The sequence below is a fragment of the Choloepus didactylus genome, chromosome 6, assembly GCF_015220235.1.
Source record: "Choloepus didactylus isolate mChoDid1 chromosome 6, mChoDid1.pri, whole genome shotgun sequence".
Lineage (NCBI taxonomy): Eukaryota > Metazoa > Chordata > Mammalia > Pilosa > Megalonychidae > Choloepus > Choloepus didactylus.
In genome coordinates, this window is record NC_051312.1 from 119,230,966 (window position 1) to 119,250,742 (window position 19,777).

General features: G+C 33.6%; 1 protein-coding gene across 1 annotated transcript in view; it reads left to right on the forward strand.

The window, feature by feature from the left end:
* DYNC2H1 (dynein cytoplasmic 2 heavy chain 1) overlaps positions 1–19,777 on the forward strand; it is a 419,160-nt gene that overhangs the window by 264,852 nt on the left and 134,531 nt on the right. Inside the window, exons 77-80 of the mRNA XM_037841237.1 lie at positions 2,835–2,960; positions 5,672–5,782; positions 8,483–8,638; positions 16,680–16,755. Of these exons, the coding sequence (XP_037697165.1) occupies positions 2,835–2,960; positions 5,672–5,782; positions 8,483–8,638; positions 16,680–16,755 (469 nt within the window). The remainder of the gene's footprint in view (positions 1–2,834; positions 2,961–5,671; positions 5,783–8,482; positions 8,639–16,679; positions 16,756–19,777) is intronic.

Here is a 19,777-nt window from a genome sequence, read left to right on the forward strand (position 1 = left end):
CAAAGAATATAAGTAACTGCTAGAAGCTGAGTCTCTGGAAGGAATTCAGCTTTGTAGTTAACTTTTGTTTTTAAATTACAGCACCTTGATTTTATACCATTGATATTTCTGATCTCCCGAAGTCTGATAAGATAATAAATTTGTGTTGTTTTAAGGCACTATATCTGTGGTAATTTGTTATAGCACCAATAGGAAGCAAATACACTTGCTTACATTTTGAGAATAGCTTTTAAAATTTTTCTTGGATGTTTTACAATAAGTTACAATGATGTTTACCTGCAAACACTAATGTGAAAGAAATACATATTTTTGAGTAAAAAAATTATCTGATAAAATGTGATTTTTTTCTATAGGTTAATCTAGGAGCTTTTGTTTGTTCAAATTGTCTCCTTTTTTCAAATTAGTTTCTACACAAGTTTGAAATTTTATTTTATTAATTTACCCTCAGTTTTTTGACAAGTAAACAAATAAACCCTTTTCATTGGGAAAATAATTAATAATAATTAAAAAGTAAATATTTGATAGCATCCAGAAATTGAAAAGTAAAAATTTCATGAGAAACAATGCAAACAGAAGATAGCAGAAAAGCAGGTAGGCGCAGTTGTGCAGGTTTTACACTGTTACTCTAGGGAGGACCACTCAGATCGTAGTTGTAGATTAGCCAATTGATTATGACAATATTCAGTTGTCAATGAGGTGTCTTTAGGAAGGGAAGCCTTTTTTCTACAGGTTATATTGTTCTGCAGTGACTTTGGCAGAAGACAGAATTTGGGGAGATGATTAATTTCAGGTATTAGTTTGCCTTTTCTTTAAAACAATATTACAGCTAGTTAGGCAGGTTTAGATATTATTTTTTTGATTTACCTAATTATTAAAAAGTAGCAGAATATTATTTTTTTATTTCTAAAGCCCTTTGCTTTCAATGCACAAGTTATATAAGAGTCCCTGAAAGGTCTTAGAAGCTATAAGTTCTTTTCTTTTCTCTTCCCAAATAGAAATGAAAAATTGTTTCTAAATCTTTTTCATTTCAGCCTCTAATATTAATTTAATATGAATTTACTATATCATATTCTGAACTGTTAGAAAAGTAGTTTCCTCTGTTTTGTGCATTCATAGTAGGCTTTACTACTAGAACTTTTGGAATTGCGTGTACAATACCCGCAAAATTATTTAATGAAATAAACTTTAAATTTGGATAGATTTATTAACAATTATACTGTTACTTTTAATATTTGTTGCTGTACTGAATATATCTGCTAAGGATAATGATATACATTTTAATGTGATAAAATTAATTTTTAATGCAAGAAACTTTTTTTAAGTAACTGTCTTCTTGACATCCTGTTTTGCTTTTTTTCTTTTCCCATAGTAAATGTTTTCTGCTAAGGTTTCATGGACTTTCAAGGTGTTTTCACACAATTTAATCATTTTGAAAATTTTTTTGAGTCAAATGCTTTTAGCTACTATTTCAGTTCAGCAAAGTACTTATATTTTCCTCTGATTCTGCTATGTTCTTTTTTTCTTTCTTTTTTTTTTTTTTTTTTTTGCATTTTAGTAGTGGAAAACTAATGTAATTGAAATAATTCAACCAGTATTTGTTTTGTTCCAGGTAAAAATTGAAATTAAAAAAAAAAAATCAATATACTAGTATTTATTTCCTGCTCCTTTACGTGTTTTAGTATGCGGTGAGTCAGACCTGGTTCCTGATCTCAAAGACTTCATAGTCTAATTTCAAAACCAATATCAATACTTATAAGACAAACAAAGATACCAATGATGTACTGTCTTTTGAATGCTCTTCAAATTGTTTTGGACATGTATTCAGTAAAAAAGTTTGAGTCAAGACCCCCAATATATGTTTATTTTTAAATTGTAATACATACACAGGTATAACTGTGCTGCTATATAAATCTTATGTAAATTATCCTAAAAATATAGAAGTTTAGACTTGATGTGGTAAGTTGTCACCTAGTCCAAGCATCCAAATAATATAGAAATCTCATGTATTAAGTCTGTTATCTAGGCTCATTCAGCTTCTGCTTGAGTATTTTCAGTGACTGGAAGTTTCTATTTCATAAAGGGGCTGATTCCATTACATGAGTGTTCCAAGCACAGGTGGACTACAGTGATTGGAAAAATTGGAAAGGAATTCCAATGAGAAATCAGGGTTCTCTCTGTTTCTTTCACTTTGTCTCTCTCACCTCTTTCTTCCCACCTCCTCTCTCCAAGAAGCAGTAGAAGAGCAGAGGACTAATGATAGAGTTTTGAGGACCACCAACATGTTAGGGTTTGCTGGATGAAGAAGAGCCAAGAAATTATAAAGAGAAATAGTTAGACTAGAAGCTTGAGAACCAAATGTGTGCAATGTTGGAGATACCAAAAGAGAAGTAAATTTCAAGGAAGTGGTGTGGTATTGATGTTAAATTTTGCAAAGAAGTCAACAAGGCTGTAGGTATGATAAACACTGGCTTTCTCAAAAAGATCAATGTTGATTTTGAGAGGGCAGGAATTATGGGAAATAATGGAATGAGAAAAAAAGACTATTCAATAATTCTTTATTCTGTTCTATAATTTGAAAACCTATAATGATAATAAATTTTTAATAAATATGAAAAATATTTTAAAAATCTGCCATTATGTATGGATGAAAACAAGACAGCCTTGGAAATGACAGCAGAGTCTGTTGTCTCTTGTTGAAAATTTATAGTAATTGATATTACAATAATTGAGTTAGTTCAATATGTATGGCAGGATAATTTTGAATCTCTTATAATGTTATGTGACAACATATTTGGAAACCCTTGGTTTTTGTTTTTGCTTTTTGTTTTTTGCAGGTTGCCATGGGTCAAGGTCAAGCTGATATAGCAATTCAAATGCTAAAAGACTGTGCCCGCAATGGAGAATGGCTTTGTTTGAAGAATTTACATCTTGTGGTATCTTGGCTGCCAGTTCTGGAAAAGGTAGGTTCAGATAAATGTAGTAGAAATAATACATAATATGTTCAATTTACTGATCTCCAAGAAGCATCACTGTTATAATATGTCAAGCATTATTTATTTATTTTTTAAATTAATATTTGATGAGAAATCATTTTAAATTTTTAAAGTATTTTCTTCTTAAATATGTACATTTGTGCAAAACAAGAGGGATATTGTAATAGAAGTCTACAGAATCACTTTTTTCAGGCATTTAAGGGAAACCAAGAAATTATTTATTAGGATTGACAGGAAAGCTTAGCATATTTTTGCCAGAAGGAAAACGGAGAGATGCTTTAAAGAATTTCGGAAGAGCTGTCGATACCGTTACTTTATCTTTATGCTGTTTTTCTGCTGTATGTATGAGAAGAAAATATGTAAAGGAGTTAGAGGGAAGTACAGAACTTCCTAGGTGCTAAGAAAGTTAGAACGTAAACTGGGATAGTCATTTCATTTAACTCAGATAGTCTCAGAAGGAAAATAACATTTATGATAAAACAAATTGCTGGATAGGTTGTCTCTGCATACCTGGATTTAAGTCTGGTACTCATTTAAGGAAGATGGCATATGTTCTTGGGTAATTAGGGATAACTTCATGGAGAAGTAAATCTTCCTTGAGAGCTGAATGGGTTTTAGCTAGGTGTAGGCAAAGAAAGGATATCATGTTTAATTCCAGCAGCATAAGTAGAGACGTAGTGGTTGGGATATGCATTCCTAGTACAAGGAACCAGAGATGTCCTTGACTTTACTGGAAAGACTGTGCAGGGCAGTGTGGGAAAATAGAGTTAGATGTCTAGGAAGGAACTAAGTTAGTATGGAATATCCTAAGAACTGTGCGGAAGAGTTTGGAGTTTTTGTCTGGAACTTAGATAGTCAAAGGAGGTCCTTAGCAGGGGAGTTAGTAATTAATTAATTAATTTATTCTGGCAGGATTAGAATACAGAATAAAATTGGACAGAATAGAATAGATTGAGGGAGACCCAAGTTTGGTTGTAGGTGTTGAAAATTTCTGCAGTCCCCATAAGTTGGCAACTTAGCACCTTGCACAAAATAGGTAATCAATAAATCTGATGAATAACTTGATGACTGAATGAATTGATAGATCATGATGATTCATTACTTTTTTTCAAGAGAGAATATATAACTTGGAACTGAGGAATATATGAATATTTATGTAATGCCATTAATACAAAAATCTCTCATGTGAAAAAATGCAAATTTCATGTATGATGAATAATTTATGTTTTATAACATATAAAGATGATCTGTGACTACTTAAAGTCTGCTTTCTGTTCCAAATAGTTGATTGTTATTGATCTTTTAAAAATATAGTTACAGTTATTACTTTGGAGAATGGAGGATGCTTTTTGAAGCATAGAGTATAGATTTTTTATTTATTTTGCTTTTATTTTGAAAAGCTTAGCTAAATTGTTGGGATATAAAAGGAAACTCATTGTAAATCCGGGAATATCACAAATGTATTGTTTCTTTTATTTTTTACTTTCTTTCAGATATACTACCCAAGGCAAAACATTATATAAACTTTACATTGTTAAACTGTTTTTATGTATACTTTCCTTTTGTAATTTATAATTTTAAGCAAGCATGGCATTTTTTGCCACTTTTGCTCGTATTGACTCTTTACATTCCACATGATATTCGTAATGAACATTAACATCAAATATGGATTATATTTAAAAATAATTTTTAGGCTTCACTCTCTTTTAGAACTATTAAATTTCTTTTGTCTTCTATTCATTTCTTCATTTCTTCATTCAATCCATAGGTACTTTATAAGTACAAAAAAGGTCAGAAATTGTACGTCCTAGTTAAATACAGAATTTGAACTTGCTCTCAAGTTTAGAAGAGGCAGAGTACATTAAATAACTATATTGTAGTATGATGAATACTATAACAGAGTTTTTATAAAATACCCTGGAATGATTAATTCTCCTTGGGATTGTGGTAATGAAGATTTGGAGAAGATATTCCTAAAACATGATATTTAAATTATATTTTGGCAGATGAATAAGAATTGTCAAATTGCAAAGGGAATCATAGGCAGAAGGAATATGATGATTAAAGACACAGAGGCATAAAATAAGTGACTAAAGTGTACAGTATGTGTTAAATGAATGGATGAATTTGTATGGTGAAGCTTTGAATTTGTGCTATAGGCAACAGGATACTACTAAAAATTGCCAATAAGGGAAGTGACATCATTATATAACTCTTGTAGAGCATGAATTGAAATTTTAAGAACATGGATGTCTGAGAATGGCTGGTAGTTTAGGCACAGCAATTATCACTAATGCTTATTTCATTCTTACTATATGTCAGGCACTGTTCTAAGTCCTTTAAGCATTCCTATTAGGTAGGTATTAATATTATCCTTGCTCAGAGATGGTGTAAGTTGTAGAGCTCCAGGTCACACTGAAAATAACTGGCAGGGTTCAGATTTCAACTCAGTTGGCCTGGCTCTAGGTCCACACTCATCCATTACTCTAAGCTAGTCATTATTTTCGCATGATGGAGACGATGAAAATTAAAGGGAAATATAATCAGAACATCAGGAAGTAGAGTAGAATGTCACAAAAGGTTTTAACAAGAAAAATTAGTTTATCAATAGATAAAATGGAAATTGTGTGGTAGTGTGTATGTATTTAAACAGATTTGTTGTTGTTTTTGTAAACAAGGAATTGAATACTCTTCATCCTAAAGATACCTTTCGTCTTTGGCTCACTGCAGAAGTTCATCCCAACTTTACTCCTATTTTACTACAGTCAAGTTTGAAGATAACTTATGAGGTAAGAAGATTTAAATCTCGGATCACTAGTTGTATAAGTGCAATAATCTATACATGCATTATAGAGCTCTCTGAACAGCTATCTATTAAACAAAATAGACAAAACTTCCTCAGGTTAATATGCATAAATAATAGCATAAGGTATTTATTAAAATATATTAAAATTTTCCTTATAAATTTTATTTCATGTCATTTGTCTTTTCACAGAGCTAATAAAGGTTTTCAGTTTTGTTCCTTCCTTTCTTCTTTCTTTCCTTCCTTCCTCCCTCCCTTCCTCCCTCCCTCCCTTCTTCTCTCCATCCGCCTATCTACCCATCCATCCATCCATCCTTATGTTCTTCTAACGTGTAATACAAAACAAATCCTCCTCAAACCTGCTATCTTCACAACTATATGTGTTTGTGATGATATTACATGACTTGTGAAATTCATAAATAAAATAATAGCAAACTTAAGTCAAACTTTTTAAAACTGGTAAAAGAGATTAACTTGCATTTTCTCTCAATTTGCAGAAACTTCCCCGTTTTGTATAATCTTTTTTTCTGAAGAAAAAAGTCTTATTATCCTAGTGTTTGTAACTACTTGTTATTTTAGATTATGATTTCTACTCTTATTTTTTGCCTGAAAGTTTTAATCTCATTTAAGAAAGAAGAAAAAAAGATAAGGATTTATCCAGGAATGTAAAGATGATTTCATATTTGGGAATAAGTTAATTGAATGAACGCTGTTGCAAAATCCAGTAAGAAAGAAACTTTCCAGAATTTTCTGAAGCCAGTCTCCCAATATACCCTTCTACTATACTGTATTCTAGTGCTGGATCTGTATGAGCCACAAGGGCAAGAGCTATTTTTTCTCTTGCTTTTTTGTACCTAACATATAATACCTGGTATGTAGGAGAAAGTCAGTAAATATTTGAATAAATGAAGAGTTAATTTGCCAGGGAAACTATTCCTTGAATGTCTTAAAGAACTTAATGTGCAGCCTTATTCAGGAGCCTTATTTAAGAACTAATTTGATTACATTTTTATGGAAATTTTCAGTTTGGTTTCAGTTATTGGTGAAATTATGTTTCCTATTTCTTTAATCAATGTAGATAATTTTAACTATCCTAGGAAATAGTGCAGGCCATTGAAATGGTAAAATTTTTATGATTGATAGATATGTAGATAGAGATCCACACACACATACATACATACATATTTATTATCTTAAAAAATGTTGAGTCTCCATTTCATTAGTATTTTTTCCTCTTTTTTTTGACTAGTTGCAAGAGGGTTTAAATTTTCATTCCTAATAACAGATGCCGTAGTTAAATACTTTTTAAAACTTATTTTTCTGCTCCCTGTATGTCCTGCTTTTTTCTGTCTTTTTCCTCATGCCTTCCTTAGATTTTATTTGTTTTTATTTCTCCTCTTCTTAAGATGAATGCTTAATTGTTTCGTACTTGCATTAATATTGAAATTATTTTAAGTCTGTGAATTTGCCATTGTGCCTATCTCTGACCACATCTCATAATTTTGACCCATTAATATTTTTATTTTGTTATTTTCCAAATAGTCTGTAACTGCATATTATTTTCTCTTTAATTATTTATGATTTATTCATTTGCATAATCTTTAGCATAATGCTTTTAAAAATTCTCAGTGGTTATTTAGTTTGTTATTAATATCAGGTTTTAATTAATAGTGCTCAGAATATTTGGCCTAGTCTATGATAATTGTTTTGTAAATGTTTCATAAACTTTTATAATAAGTTTTCACTTTAAAAATATAAATTTGAATATGTACCTTAATACTTCAATGATGCTTTTCTTTTTTATTTTAAATGAAAAAGTCTTTTATTAAAATAAAGAAAATTTTTGCAATAGGAATAACTTTTATAGCAGACATTTTTAAGTGTTGGCTTGAATTTTATTCATTCTTTTTATATTAAAAACCATTTTAGAGAAAATATTTTACTTTTAAAGCTAAGTAATGAGAGTAACTTGGGCAGACAAACTACTGATTTCTTTAAATATATGTTAGAAGAATTGTAGGGTTTTTTTTTTTTTTGAAATGGACTGCTTTTGCTCTTTTTCCAAGAATTTGAAAATTTTCTTTCTTGTTTTGATGATAATTTAGAAATATAAACAGGTGCTCTGATGTGAATGACAAAGAATGCAAATGAGCATTTTTTTGGCTGAGTGCTAGGATGCTACTTTAATATACAATTTCAGTTCTAGGCTCTGTATTTGTGATTATGTGCCTAGTAGGGTCAGATAATAACCACTAAAACTTTGTGTTCAAGGGAGATTCACTGACATTATATATAAATGATATGTTGAAGTCTTCATAGAAATTCAAATAGCACGCTAAACTCGAGCACCTCCCATTAATAATCAGTATCATATCTGTGTTCTAGTAGTTTCAGTAAAATAACCTCCATGATTACATAAAATTTGATAATTTTGGATATTATTGGTTGTCTAGATTTTTTTATTTCAAATTTTGTTTTGGATTTATAATTGGGATGAACCATTATGCATATAGAATTTCAAACTAGTTTTATAATTTTATATTTTGGAGTAACAAAATAATTTGTCAAATTGGTTAAGTGTTAAAAAATTTTCTTCATGCAAGTATGCTCTCAAATGTGTTAAACATTGATTTATTTTATTTGTAAGATTTTAAACAATAGGGTATTTGTTAATTTTTGTCTTTAGTCACCTCCAGGTTTGAAAAAGAATTTAATGCGCACTTATGAATCTTGGACTCCTGAGCAAATTAGCAAAAAAGATAATATACATCGAGCTCATGCTCTCTTCAGTTTTGCATGGTTTCATGCTGCATGTCAAGAAAGAAGAAATTATATTCCACAGGTAAGTAGGAACATGTCTTGGATATATTTTAAGCTCTATACATGTTTATATTAGAATATTTTTACAATTTAGTATAAATAGCTAGGATTACTTTATAGTTTTGTTCATGGCTCATAAATTTATATCTCTTACCCAGTCTTTCTGCTAAATTTCCAGACTATATATAGCTATCTGCTTGACTTCTTGAGTTTAAGTGTTTAGAACAATGTGTGAGCCATAATGAGCCCTCAATAACTAAAAGTGTTAGCTATCATTTTACGGTTTGCATCTCATGGATATCTCATACTTCAAAAACTGAATTTATTATGCTCGCTTTTCCTTTAATATAGACATTCTTGGGAAAATGCATCAACATCCATCTAGTTCCTCAAGCTAGAAACCCAGGAGTCATTCTTGATGTGTTCTTATTCCTTTGTCTCCCTTCCCAATCCATTACCAAATCCTGTCTATTCTATTTCCAAAATACAGTTCAAGTCTGTGTACTTCACCATTTCTTCCAAGCCACATCACCTTTTACCTGTTTTACTTGCTAAGATAGTATTCTAACTGGTCTTCCTGCTTTCTGCATTTATCAGCCAGAATTTTCTTTCCTAATATATAATTTTGCCTATTTCACTATCCCGACTAAAGCCCATCAAATGGTTTGCTATTGTACTTGGGAAAAATATGCAAATTCCTTACCATTGTCCAGAAAGAAAGATCTGCCTATCTCTAGCCTCCTCTCAGACCTTTCTCACCTGTACTCTGTCTACTCCTCAGTAACCCTAGGTTTTTGAATCCCACCGAAGGGCCTACCTGTTATTGCTGTCACTACAAATCAATTGTATTTTCCATGTCCAGAGTAGTCCTAGCTGATACCAGTGCTCCTTTTTTCTTGCCAAATGCCTATCTTAGCTGTAAATTGCACCACTCTCCCATACTTAATTCTTTCTCATCCTCTTATTTTTGAACTTGGCCTGCTTCTGTTGGGAAAATCTCTTTCAAAATGCCCCCCTTGCCCTTAGCTTCTCTTTCCACTTCAGTTACATGTCAATATTGGAGCAGTGATTCTGGAGTTAGACCTGAGTTTGAATCCTGACGCTAGAATTTTCTAGTTGTGTGATTTGGATTAATTGCTTTAACTCCAGTAAACACTAGTTTCCTTAACTGTAGTGTGGCAATAATGTTCATGTTTATGTTTGTTTTAAGGATTAAATGAAATAGTGTATGTTTGGAAGTGATTAACACAGTGCCTGGCACATAGTTTGTCAGTAAATCTTTGTCAAACGAATGAGAAGGTAAATAATAATAGCAATGTGTTGTTTCATAAAATTTGCATTTTACACTTATAGGGAGGGTACACTTATTATTCTCATTTTACAAAGGGGGAAAATGAATCTCAATGATGGTTAGTAACTTGCTCAAGGAATCACACCTAAAAAGCAATTGAGACTAGACTATAGACCCACTTTCTTCTATAGCCTTTGCCCCTAACTGCTCTGACATCCATCCTTAGTCTGATGTTTCATTTAATCCTGACTGATACATGAAGAATAGTGATAATGTTATATATCTTTGTTGAGAAAAGAAAAGGTACCTATATTTTAAGAAATTAGTTTTTATGTTTTTTTGGGTGATACATGCACATAATATAAAATTTAAAAGCTGTAAAAATGTTTGCAGTGAAAAGTTAGTTCTCATTACCTGCTTATATTCCTGCCACCAGTTTCTGTTCCCAGGACATCCACTCACATCTTGAGTGTCCTTCAGAAATATTATATAAATATACAAGCAGAGTTTATATATTCATATGTACACATATTTTTTTGAACTCAAATGATAGCCTATTACAAGCAGTTCTTCACCTTGCTTTTTAACTCATACATTTTAGGGATTTAAAAATCTGTATTATTTATTTTTAAATGTTATTGAATCAGTGCCTATTTAATGCCTGATTAAAAATTATTTGTGTTCCATTATGTCTGTATACATAATTTATATCAGTTTCTTGTAGTTGGATGGACATATATATTCTTTCAGCCTGTTGCTATTACAAAACATGTTGCAATAAATATCTCTGTAGTCCCCTCATTTTACTTTTATTCATGCTGATAAATTCCTATATGTGGAATGTTTGGGTCAAAGGATATGCTTATTTTTTTTTTTTTTACTTTTATTTTGAAATAAATTCAAATTTACAGGAACAGTTGCAAAAACAATGCAAAACCCATACACAGAATTCCAGCATACCCCGACCCCCCTCTCCTGATTCCCCAATCCACCAACTTTAACATCCTGTCATACCACCATTTCTTTCTTTCCCTCCCTCCCTCCCTCCCTCTCTATCATCCATCATCTATTGCTCTGTCTTCTGAACATATGAGAGCAAGCTGCACACATCCTTGAACAAACAATGTAATTCACATATACAATTCCCATGAACAAGAACATTCTTTTATGCAATCCCATTAAGCGCAGCTAAGAAGTTCAAGAAATTCAACATTGATGACAAAGCTTACATTCTATATTTCCTTTTTTTTTTTTTCTTATGTCCCCACTGTGTCCCTTTGAGCCTCCTCTCCTTCATCCTCAGATCCCATCCAGGATCATCCTTGGCATTTAATTGTCATTGCCTATTTAGACTGTCTTTTTCTTTCTTTTTTTTTTTTTTTCAATTGTGGAAACATATATGCAGCCTAAATCTTCCATTCCAACCCCTCCCTAGCATTCCTTTAGTAGGATTAATCACATTTAGAATGCTGTAATGCTATCACCTTCCTACCATCCATTACTAGAAATTTCCCTTCACCCTAAACAGAAACCCTACACTCATTTCTTAACTCCCCATTGCCCGTTCCTCCACTTCTCGTAACCCATACTCTACTTTTCATCTCTGTGGTCATATTGTCTGATAATTTCTTTGTGTTTACTGTGGGGCTTAAATTTAACCTCTTAAATCTATAACAATCATGTTTTTCTTTGATACCAACTTAACTTCAATACTACACATAAACTATGTTCCTATACTCCTCCATTCCCCCACCTTTATGTAATTCTTGTCAAAAATTACATATTTTACATTGAGTCCCAAAACACTGATTTGTCATTAGAGTTTATGTATTTTAGATCCTGTAGGAAGTAAATAGTGGAGTTACAAATCAAAAATTATTGACTTCTATTTGTATTCCATTGTGGTCAGAGAATGTGCTTTGAATATATTCAATTGTTTTTTAAAAAAATTTATTGAGGCTTGTTTTATGTCCCAGCATATGGTCTATTCTGGAGAAAACTGTATGTCCTGGTGATTTGGGATGTAATGTTCTATATATGTCTGTTAATTTTTTTTCTCTCTCTCTCTCCTTTCTTTGTTTCTCTGTCGGTAGGGTTCCCTTTAGTATCTGAAGTAGGGCAGGTCTTTTATTAGCAAAATCTCTCAGCATTTGTTTGTGAAAAATTTAAGCTCTCCCTCAAATTTGAAGAAGAGTTTTGCTGGATAAAGTATTCTTGGTTGGAAATTTTTCTCTCTCAGAATTTTAAATATATCATGCCACTGCCTTCTCGCCTCCATGGTGGCTGCTGAGTAGTCACTACTTAGTCTTATGTTGTTTCCTTTGTATGTGGTGAGTTGCTTTTCTCTTGCTGCTTTCAGAACTTGCTCTTCCTCTTCAGTATTTGACAGTCTGATCAGAATATGTCTTGGAGTGGGTTTATTTGGATGTATTCTATTTGGAGTTTGCTGCGCATTTATGCTTTGTGTATTTATAGTGTGTAGAAGGTTTGGGAAGTTTTCCCCAACAATTTCTTTGAATACTCTTTCTAGACTTTTACCCTTCTCTTCCCCTTCTGGGACACCAATGAGTCTTAAGTTTGGATGTTTTATTTTATCTATCGTATAATAATTTTATCTATCGTATATCAAGTTTTTCTATTTTTTCCCCATTCTTTCTTTTATTCTTTCATTTTCCATTCTGTGGTCGTCGAGGATGCTGAGTCATTGTTCAGCTTCCTCTAATCTTGTATTATGAGTATCCAGAGTCTTTTTTATTTGGCCAACAGTTTCTTTTATTTCCATAAGATCTTCTATTTTTTTATTTACTCTTGCAATTTCTTCTTTATGCTCTTCTAGGGTCTTCTTTATGTCCTTTATATCCTGTGCCATGCTCTTCTTCATGTCCTTTATGTCCTGTGCCATGCTCTCATCATTTGATTTTAGGTCTTTGATTAATTGCACCAAGTACTGTGTGTCCATATCATCTGGTTTTATCATACGCTTTAAGATTTTCTGTTGTTTTTGGCCTCTAGGCATTTGCTTTACTTGATAGGGTTTTTTCTGGATATAAAAATTACCAATCTCTAAACTTTCTCTAACTAGCCAGCAGATGGCATCCGCGAGTCACCTATTCCCCTCAAGTCAGTTCTCCCCGACTTTGTCTTTGTGGTGTGTGAAGATCTGATTCTTGTGGGGCTCAGTTGGTGCACTAAGTTTGGGTGTGTTGTTGGTGTTGTCTGCCCTGAATGTGGGGCATGTGTCTGGGTGGTTAGGGAGGCAGGGCAGCTTTAATATTCAAACCTCCCAGGTGTTGTGGGAGATTTAAGGCTGTTATGAGTCTAAGCCTTCATTTCAGACTTGCCACAGATTGTCTCTGCCACTGACCCACAAGTCCTTGGTATTGGCGTAGGGTCCCTAGGATTTCTGAGCAGGTCCCCTATCCCAGCCATGCTTTTCCAGGACCTCTGCTGAGGGAAGGCTGTGCCACGTCACAAGTGTGCGCCGGCCTCCAGGGAAGCCCTGGGCCACTGGGCTGTGCAGGGGCGTTCCCAGCCTGCTTTAAAGATGGTTGAATAGAGCGTGTTAATTTCCCCCTTTTCGCACAGCTCTGCCTTCCCAGCTCTGGGACAGTTAGCTGTGGGTGCAGTAAAGGCCACTGTCCACGGCCAATATTGTGGCATGTGCGTGGTGCTGCGGGAAAGACTCCCCATCACACTGGGTTTCTTGGCACGGCTCTGGGTTGTGGGTACGGCCCTGGGCGGGAGCGTCCCCAGGCCACTGGGGAGATGTCTGCACGGGGTGTGATTTATTTCTCCTTTGGCTCCCCTCTGTCCCCCGGCCCCGAGACAATCAGCAGCGGGTGTGGGGAGGGCTATCCACGCCAGACACTGAGGCGTTGGCTACAGCCTGCTCCTGCTGTGCTTCACTGCACAGTTCTCACTGCCGTATCTGCAGCTGCTCCCGGGTTTTTTTTTTTTTTTTTTTTTTTTCAAAAAGAACTAGTCCATCTCCAAACGCCAACCTGCGATTTCCCCACACCGCAGCATGGCCGCAGGACTTTCAGCTGGCTTACTCGCTCATTTCAGAATGCAAACTCCCGGTTACACCAAATGCATGGTCCCTGTGGATTTAGCAGACCTTGTCTGGCTGGTGCATCACTGGAACTGGTGTTCTGGGTCACTTTCTGGCTTTTATCTAGTATTTTTCACGGAGGTGTTTTTTTTGCCCTGTCTCACCTAGCCACCATCTTAGGTTCTCCTCAATATGCTTATTTTTTGAACTTCATAAATCTTATTAAATTTCTCTGCAGTGAGGATACAGAAACTCACCTTTCCACAAAATATGTTTGAGAATGTCACTTTTTTTCACACTGCTTGCAAGCAATCATAAAATTGAAGGTAAAAGCAGACAAAAGATAGAATGCCATTAATTGTTAGAGACCATTTATTAGTAACACTCTATGCCCTCCACAAACTATTTTATGTTTTCCTTATTTGATTTTCCTTTTTTAAAAAATTAGAGCCAATGTTTAGAAGTAAACACCTCCTGCTAGTTCAGCTCAGTTTTCATTCCCTGTGTTAGTAAAAAATTATTTTCTGCGGTATTTCATTGCAGTGCTATAACACTTGGTTTGCAGGATTAACTTAATTTCTCTAGTTTGCACGTGTGTGTTGTATTTACTTCCAATACTGCACTTATTGTCCTGTAATGCAGGTTTGTTTAATTTATATTTATTATTATTATTAGATTGTGAATACCTTGACAACAGGCCTCATCTCATTCATCTTTGTACCTTTACCCCTTAACCATAGTTCCTTGATTTTCAGGTGAGCTAAATAGGATTTGGCTACCTAGGCAATCCCTCCACAATGTACAACATTGTTTCTATCAGAAAATATGACCCAAATAGCAAAATTACCTTTCTGATACATGGGGCATAGTTCTTATTTTAGAATTCGCAGTGATATGAATTAGATAATTAGATGACAATCAGTTGTAAATTGCTGCTATTAAGTAATATTGATAAGCAGATTTTCTAAATTGAGGCTTTTATAAATATTGGTTAATCTTTCAGGTATTTAAAAAAATCTCTTAAAAACTAAACATTTCTTTTTCACAAATGAGGCCTAGTAGAGTGGTATAAGAAATATTAATAAGATCTTGTTTTGAATTGGTAGAACATTTAGTTAAAATATTATGGGGATTTTTCTAACAGTTGTTGAGTATGAGTTCCTTACAGGTCTTTAATTCTTACGTATATTATAACTTATTAAGTGAAGTTTAAATCTCTGGTTTTCACAATCATCCATAATATTTTTTATTTTGATCATTATCCAAATGCTAGTGACCCTGAGTTTTATATGTCTACTTCAGACCAATTCTCTAAGTTTTAGATTTGTACATCCAACTACTTATTTGACCTTTCCAATTGGATGTCTCAGAAGTGCCTGAAATTTAATGTCTTGGTTCAGGAGAACAGATTTTGTCCTTTTTGTTCACTGTTACATCCTTATTGACCGAAACAGTGCCTGGTATAGAGTAGGCCTTCAATAAGTTTTGTTGAATGCTTTTGTTTAATGATCTTATGATATTCCTTCCCAAACTTCGTATTCTTTCTTTGTTCCATTTATCAATGGATAACACTACCATTCATTTGAATAAGCCATAAGCCTAGAAGTCATTCATAATGCCTCTCTTTTTGGTATCTTCACCCTTCATCATGATCCAATGCAAAAATTCTGTCAATTTTATTCTCCTATCTAGCTCTCAAATCTTTCTACTTTTGTCTTTTTATCTATTCCACCCCTCTCCCAATCATGGCAACCTTCTCTTGCCCTATTAGATTAGGTCAGATCTCTTTCTTATGTATACCATGTGTGTTCCTTTCCATTAAATGTACTATGGTTATAATTTGTAACATTTGAGTGATTGATTATCTCCACCCTCCCTGCCTCCACCCCCACTCCTGCCATCAGCACATTAGACTGAAAGTTATATGAAGACAAGTCATTTCCTTTTTTTTGTTAATTATTATGTTCCCAAAGCCTGACCTATTATGTACATTTAATAAGTATTTTTGAATGGTGAATTAGTGAAGTAATTTCATTGTATCAGTGCTCTCAAATGTTATTCAAGTCTAATTATATTTTACTTTGAACATATTTTATTTATATGGAAATAATTAGTTACTGGTTAATGGAATTCCGATAGAAATTTTGGATTATGCTTCACATTATCCTCTACACATTGTAGAGCTCTATGAATGTTCTTTTTATGTGGGCACTGTAAGTATTAGCTATAGGTTTCTAATTTCATTTAGCTCCAACATGAATGCTTTTTGGGTCATGTACAGAAAATAATGTTATGTAACTCTAGGCCTTTTTTTGTATTTGTTTTTCATGTTTATAAGGAAAATCTATGGTTCTAAAGGACAAATTATAGGAAATTATCTCAATGTGTACATGTATATAGAATAAAAAATTTGCTACATTAATGTCTTTTCCATATATGTGACTATATTACATACTTAAATAATACTTAAATAATAAAAACTAATTTGATGCTATAAAGTACTTTGCATGCTGTAGGAGGTCACTAAATTTCTTTTTTAAATTTACTATTACTTTATATTTATTGTTTGCTATTTTTATTATAAAATTCTTTATGAGTTGTATTTTTTTTAGCAAAGTTTGAACATTGTGTTTGTTTTAAGATTTTAAGGACATTGATTCAAACATATATATCTTTGAACACTGTTTAGTTCTTTAATATTTTTAAAATTTGTTTTGACAGGGTTGGACCAAGTTTTATGAGTTTTCTTTATCAGATCTTCGGGCTGGGTATAACATTATTGACAGACTCTTTGATGGTAAGTTCTAAGAATAAAAGCTTGTACTCTGGTGTTAATGAAAAATTTCATTTGAGGCTTTATTAACAATATGGTTTCTTCAGGAGTGGTTTATCTTCCTATCACAAAATTTGCTTTTTGGTTTTTATTCATTCTTATGTCCTGATTACCATGCTTGTGTTATCTGAGGGTTCTTATATTACCTATTGTGGTCATTCATTTTGATCTAACTCATTAGATATGTGATTGATCTATAGCTCTTAGGAAGCAGAAAGCTAGAAAGACCTTGCTTTCACTAGTTGGCCTTGAAAAGGTTCAGGCTTCAACTGAATTTTTCAGATAGCTTTCAGGGAACCATTAAAATTCAGGAATATAGCAAAACAAGGTCATTACCAAGGATCTGTAGAATCATAGTTGAATTATTCATTAGGAACCGGGAATTAAGTTACAAATATAGTTTTAAAGGGGCTGTAAACAAGACTGTATAATCTGATCCCCTTATGCCCTCTAGCTCTCTGCCTCCTGAAGATAGGAAATCCAATCCCTGAATTTTATTGTGTGTGACCAAGGCAGGGGTATTCTTGAGTTAAATTAGTGCTGGATTAAAAAAGAGTCTCTGTTGACAGGAATCTCAAACTTAAAAATGCCACACACAGTACTCTTGATTTCTACTGCTCTCCCCCAACCTTATCAAATCCGCTCTTCTCTGAATCTGCCCCATTTCAGTAGATAGCACCACCATTCATGAAGTTGTTAAAGCTGAAAACCTGTGAATCATCTTGGTTTTTTGTTTTTTTTTTTTCTCATCCCAACGTCCAGCGTTTTTGCAATTTCTCTCCCTTCTGTTACTAAATCACATTGTGATTCTGTTCACTTCCTTTCTGCTCATCGATGCCTTGGTGGTCCAATCAGTAGCTTCTTATCTGATATTCTTACTTAGAACCCTTTCAAAACATTTTCTACAGTAGACACATTTACTAAAAAAATAAAAACAAAAGGTAAAGCAAAGCATTTATAGTTGGCCTGTTTAAAACCTGCATCCACATTTGTCTTTTTTTCTCTTCCTCAGTAAGCCAGGTTTGTTCCTAACTGAGGGTTCTAGTAGGTGCCTTTCTTCCTGTCTGAATGAAATGCTTTCCTCCCAGAACTTATATGGCTTTCTCTCCTTGTCATTTGTATCTGAGCTTAGAGGTATTCTCTTCTGAAAGGCTTTTCCTTGCCACTAAATCTGAAGTAATCTTCCAATCATTCTCTACCCTCCTGTTCTGTTTTATTGTTTTAATATGTTAGTAATACCTGATGGTTTATTGTTTATTTAGTCCTATTTCTTATTTCTTTTCTTCTACTGTAATGTAATCTCCATTAAAGCAAGGTCCTTGACTGTCTTGTTTACTATTTATAGGTTCAATTAATGTTTGTTGAGTTAAGGACACATCAGAAATTATTCTGTAATGTGTCTTTTGCGAAAGGATAAGGATGGCCATCTAGGATGTGGCCAGTTCCCATTTTACTTTATATATTTATAAACTTAAAAAACTTTTTAATGAAATATAATATAGGTACAAAAACTACTTATATCATAAGATTACATCTTGAAGGGTTTACATAAATTCAACACATCCATGTAGCCAGCACCTCAATCAAGAAACTGAACATTACCGATACCACAGAAACCACTCCACCTCATGCTGCCTTATAGTCACTATCACCCTGTTTCTGAGATAAGTGTCCCGGCCCGTGGGACGATCAACGGAGGCTCCGAGTCCTGTGAGGGAGGAATGGTATGGGACAAGAGACACGAGGAATGACAGCAAGACAGGTTTCTGATCAAGCTGCAAAACTTTATTGAAGAGGCAGAGCATATATACTCTAGGAGAAGGGGAAGTGGCTAGCAAGGGCTCGTGGCGGTCTAGGATTGGTGGCTGCTGTTGCTAGGGCGGATGGCAGATGTGGGGTTAGCATTTTTGGCGCGAACTACTTCCGTAAAGAAGGCTGAGGGTAACTTAAGCTATTGTTGTATCAGCCCTGGCGGCCATGTTGCACATCTCCGGCATAGCTGAAGGTGGACTTCATGCATGCTACCTTAATCGCCCTCTACAGATAAGCACCAGACACCTGACAGTATAGATTATTTTTACTTGTTTTTTGTAAAACTGGAATATATGGTATATACTCTCTAGTGTGTAGATTCATTCAATCAGTATTACATTTGTGAGATTAATCCATATGGTCACATGTATTTGTAGTCCATTTATTCTTAATAGCTATGTAGTATGCCATTGTATCATTATATATACTTTAGTGTTGATGGAAGTGTGGGCAGTTTTCAATTTGGGATGATTATGAATAATGCTACCAAGTCTTTCAGTGAACGTATGGCTATATTTCTGTTGGGTATATTTGTAGAAATAAAATTGCTGGGCCATAGAGTATGCATTTGATCATTGTTAGTAGTTAATGCCAAACAGTATTCCAAGTGAGTTTTTTGTTTATTTATTGAAATAATTTTTTGAATATACACCAGAAAAGGGCACATAAATGTACTGTACAACAGATTTTCACAAAGTGAACCTTGTAACTAGCCTGAAGGCCATACAGAGAATATTGTCAGAATTCCAGAAGTATCCTCCACCCCACCCCATACGCCTTTCCATATGCTACCCAACATTCCCCCACTACTTGCTGAGGATAACCACTTTCCTGAATTCCATGAGCTATTGTTTTTAATGCTTATTTTGAGGATGTAGATAAATACTTGAGCTTGCATAGAAAGGAAAGCTTTCGAACATTTGTTTGATACTTAAATACTACTATAAATACTATGGAGGAAGGTATTATTACTGCACTTTTACAGCTAAGGAAACCAAAGCACAGAGAGTTTGAATTATTTACTTATCATTGTGTTTCAAACTTGTGATAAAATTAAAAGGTCTAAATTAATAGTTTAGGGTGATTTTATATATGTCACACCATTGAATTGTAGTGAACAGGAAATAAATTCTTTAAAATGACATTGAATCTCATTGTAAAATTTAACTGTATA